The 4,704-nt window shown below is 43.1% G+C and overlaps 1 protein-coding gene across 1 annotated transcript; it reads right to left on the bottom strand.

Annotated features, from left to right (window-relative positions):
- Positions 1-414: 414 nt before the first annotated feature.
- Positions 415-1,371, bottom strand: LOC140507687 (olfactory receptor 2AT4-like). Its single transcript, XM_072615667.1, has one exon. It carries the CDS (start codon positions 1,369-1,371, stop codon positions 415-417), a length of 957 nt encoding a protein of 318 aa, XP_072471768.1.
- Between the last annotated feature and the right edge of the window lie 3,333 nt (positions 1,372-4,704).

Below are 4,704 nucleotides of genomic sequence, written 5' to 3'. Positions count from 1 at the left end.
CCCTCCCTCCATCTCTACTCTAGTCCTTTAACTTTTCAACTAACTGGTAATATCTAGTGGGAGGCCTGGCAATGGCTTGGCATACACAGATTTTCCATTTTTCTACATTGGTGGCTCTGGAGATGAGTATGAGAGGAAGGCAAGCATGGAGTCAGGAAGACTTGACTTCAGTCACTTATGAGCTGTGTGACCCTGGTCAGGTCACTTAATCTCTTTTTGTCTCAGCTTCTTCATTGGTACAATGGGGGTAACAATAGTACCTACCTGACTGGGCTGTTGTGAGGAGCAAATGAGATAATATTTGTAAAGCAGTTAGCATGGTGCTTGGCACATAACATGCACCACATAAATGTCATTATGATGTTAATAACAATATTAATCTTGTTATTATTATTATCAACATCCTCAAGGACTTCAAGGATAACCTCTGCTCCAATGGCTCATGAATTTGCTGATGACTGCTTTGACATCCTTATTCCTCAGGGTGTAGATGAGGGGGTTCGCCACAGGTGTGAGGATGGCAAATACCACATTGCCCATGATGTGGAAGTCCACAGGAAGGTCAGCCCTATAGGCCACATAGGCCACAATAATAGATGTATAGTAGGTGCCAACAACAAGGAGATGGGATGTGCAGATGGAGAAGGCCTTTGACCGGCCCTCCTTTGAGTTGATCTTCAGGATAGAGACAAGAATGTGAGCATAGGATAGGACAACCAATAGCAGAGGCAGGAAGGAAACAGTCATGGCGCAGCAGAAACCCAAGAATGTCTGGAAGGTGGAGTCTGAGCAGGAGGCCTGCACCACTGCCAGGTGGTCACAGAAAAAGTTGACAACCTGGGTCATGGTGCCAAAGGCCATCTGGGATGACTGGACCACAGCTGGGATGGGTATCAGGAGGGCAGCTAGCCAGGCGCCAGCTGCCAGCTTGATATTGACCTGTGGGGTCATGCGAACTGTATAGTGCAATGGATGGCAGATAGCTTCATAGCGATCATAGGCCATGACCACCAGAATAAAGGCTTCCCCACAACTAAGGCCATGGAATAAGTACATTTGCAGGAAGCAGGCTGGGAAGGAGAGGATTTGGTCACCTAGTAAGAAGTAGGAGAGCATCCTGGGGATGGTGGTTGTGGTAAAGAGTATGTCCAGCACCAAGAGGTTGGTCAGGAAGAAGTACATGGGCTTGAGAAGGTTGGAGTCAATCACCACAGCCACCAGGATCAGGGAGTTGCCAGTGATGACAAAGAGATAGAGGATAAGGAAGATGAAAAATACAGGGAGGAAGAGGGACTTTGGGAGGAAAGGCATGCCCATCAGATAAAAGGAGATGAGAGAGCCATCTGAGCTGTTACAAATCCATGCATTCATGATGACGCAGAGCTTGGCCTTATTGGGACTAATTCTGGGACCATAATGTTAGTCTTTATGGAGATGCCTACTGGCTTTGCCTTTCTTTGGGCAAATCTCTATCTTCCATCATCTTGAATGCACTTACTACCAATTAGAAGGGAGTATGATGAATTTGAAAGATCATTGTTCTTAGACTGATGAGACCTGAGTTCATATCCAAGGTCTTCCACTTAGCATTTTATGTCTGCTGCTTTGCCTGGTTTCAACTCCAAGGAACAAGATGCCTCTCCCAGGATAAGCTCATCACTTCTAATCTCACCACCATGTGGTGCCAACTCAAGTCTTGATTGACACCATCTCCTTTCCCCTCTCTTTGGAGGGCTGAAGGCTGGGGTACCAAACTCCCTCCAAAGTCTTCCTTTACAGAGGACAGAAAATGAATTCAGCTTACTCCACTTCATGTCTGCTCCTCTGCCTGGTTTCAACTCTCCAGAATGTGATGCACCCTGGTGTCTCTCCCCACCCCCAACCTTGCTTTTCTGCCTCTTTTTGTGCATTGTCTCTTCCTATTAGATTGTAAGCTCCTTGAGGACAGGAACTATATTTTTATTAATTGTATCCCCAGCACTTAATATAGTACACGGCATATAATAGGCATTTAATAAATATTTATTAGAGTGGATTAGACTTACCAGATCTGTGATCCCACGGAAATCAAGGAGAAGGCAGTGGGTTCTAGTGGAAAGAATGTAGGATTTGGACTCAGAGGACTTAGGTTTGAATCTTGCCCCTGTCATTTTTAACCTGTTCTACCTTGGTCAAGTCACAGTTTCATGCCTCAGTTTCCTCATTTGTACAATGGAAGTGGGACAAAATGACCTCGAAGCTCTCTCCCAACTCTAAGCATCTGTGATTCATGACCTCTTTCTATCCTCGTTTTCACATTGGTGAAAATGGAGAGAATGCCTACACTTTTCCTTCTTGTGAGGAAGACACAAATGCAAGAGAAACTCAGTTATGAACAGATGGTATGAAGGTGGGCTCCTTCAGTAGTCATCTATTGGAATCATCAGACAGAGGACAAGAAGGGCGGGGCGGCAGTTGGGCCTGACTGAAACCCCAGCAGGTGGTGTCATTTGGCCGAATCCCACTAAATGCTGTAGTGCAGGATATTTGACCAAGCTAAGACCCTTCCTCTGACCTGTCAAAAACAGCTATGTTGTGTCCTGAACCATGAGTTAGGAAGGCCTAAGTTCAAATTCAACCTCAGACACTTACCAGCTGTATGACCTTGGTCATGTCATTTCCCTTCTGTCTGCCTCAGTTTTCTCAACTGTAAAATAAGGATAATAACCGCGCCTATCTCCAAGGGTTGTTGTGAGGATCAGATGAAGCAGTGTTTGTAAAGTGCCCAGGATAGTGCCTGTCACATAGTAGGCACTTAATAAATGTTTGTTCCTCCCTGTCTGTTACAATACGCTATTGTTTCTGTCTCAGTCTTAGAAGTCTGTTCCTTTCCTACCATGGACCGCTTTGATATGAATATAGACAAAGAGACCTGTATCTTTGTTCTTTACTGGGCTTTCTTGAAAACTGGACATTAATTTCCTCTTCAGTTCTTTAAACCTGCTATTTATTTCTTAGCTATGGCTCCCCTATGTCTCCACTCACCATGCCTCTTTCTATCATCTTGGACCCCTGTAACCACCACTTCCCTATACGTGTTGTTCTCCCCATTAGAACGTCCTTGAGGGCATGGACTGTATTTGCTTCTACATTCCCACTCCCCCCAACGCACACTTTGCACGTTTCTGGGTGCATAGTAAACACTTGAGTAGAGGTTTTTTCATTTGTTTAAAAAATTAATTCCAAGGATGCCTAATAGCTTTTAAGACTCAGAGAGTCCTTTTGTTACACCCACCTTGGGAGGTGGGTTATAGAAGGACTAAAGTACTGCTTCATATCACTCCTCTTTTATACTCTGTGTCACCATGAAGCAGCCCAACTAGCTGTTCCCCGTATCACGCATTCTGTCTCTCATCTTCAGATCTTTACACAAATGGTTCTCTGTGCTTCAAACACACTCTCTCTTTATTTTTTTACCTGTTAGAATCCCTTGTTGTTCAGGTGTCTTTCAGTCATTTCTGACTCTTCATGACCCCATTTGGAGTTTCTTTTTTGGCAAAGATACTAGAATGGTTTGCCATTTTCTCTTCCAGCTCATTTTATAGCTAAGGAAACTGAGGCAAACAGGGTTTAAGTGACTAGTCCAGGGTCACACAGCTAGTGAGTATCTGAGGCCAGATTTCAATTCAGGTATTCCTGACTCCAAGCCTGGCACTCTACCCAGTTGCCCCTAGCTTCCTCCAAAGCTCAGTTTAAGGGATACTATCAGACCTTTTCTGATTGCTCCAGTATTTAGTGCTCTGTCCTTTAAATTTCTTTATGTATGCATTGTCATTACTTAGCTCTATGCATTGTGCTGTGTCATGGACAGAAAGCCAGCCTTGGAACCAGGGAGACCTGGGTTGAAATCCTGTCATTTGAATCCAAATCTGTTGTCAGATACTTACTAGCTGTATGACCCTGGGTACTTAATTACTATATGCCTCAATTTCCTCATCTGTAAAATGTGAATAATAATAGCTTAAGAATGATTTTTATCTTATTTTCTCTTTTTATCCATAGAATCTAGAACAATGAACTTGAATAATTGAAACATCATTTACTATGTGCCATTTCCTTCTCTAGCTCATTTTACAGATGAGGAAACTAAGGCAAGCAGAGTTAAGTGACTTGTCCAGGGTCACACCACTAGTAAGTGTCTGAGGCCAGATTTGAACTCAGGAAGATGATCCAAGACTAGAATTGTAGGATGTCATAATTGAAAAAATTTCAGAGATCTAGTCCAGTTCTCTTATTTTATAGACAAGGAAACTGAGACCCAAAAAGAGTGATTTGTTAAAAGTCACACAGTGAGGGACAGCTAGGTGGCGCAGTGAATAGAGCACTGTCCCTGGAGTCAGGAGGACCTGAGTTCAAATCCAACCTGAGACAGTTGATACTTACTAACTTTTCGACCTTGGGTAAGTCACTTAACCCCAATTACCTTGCCTTCTCCACTCCAAAAAAAAAAAAAAAGACAAAAAAGGAAACAAATACAAAGACAGTTATTGCCTTAAAGAAACTTACAATCTAATAGGCTGGCAATAGTCAGGATGAATAATGAAAGAATAAACTAAAGAAAAAACGTTTCTTTTTTAAAAAGGTCACACAGTGAATCAGAGATGGGGCTAGAACTCATAGGATCATAGATTAGAGCTAGAGAAGACCGATTCCCTTGCTTTACAG

The sequence above is a fragment of the Notamacropus eugenii genome, chromosome 5 (genome assembly GCF_028372415.1).
Source record: "Notamacropus eugenii isolate mMacEug1 chromosome 5, mMacEug1.pri_v2, whole genome shotgun sequence".
Taxonomy (NCBI): domain Eukaryota; kingdom Metazoa; phylum Chordata; class Mammalia; order Diprotodontia; family Macropodidae; genus Notamacropus; species Notamacropus eugenii.
This window is presented reverse-complemented; position numbering and strand designations above follow the sequence as displayed.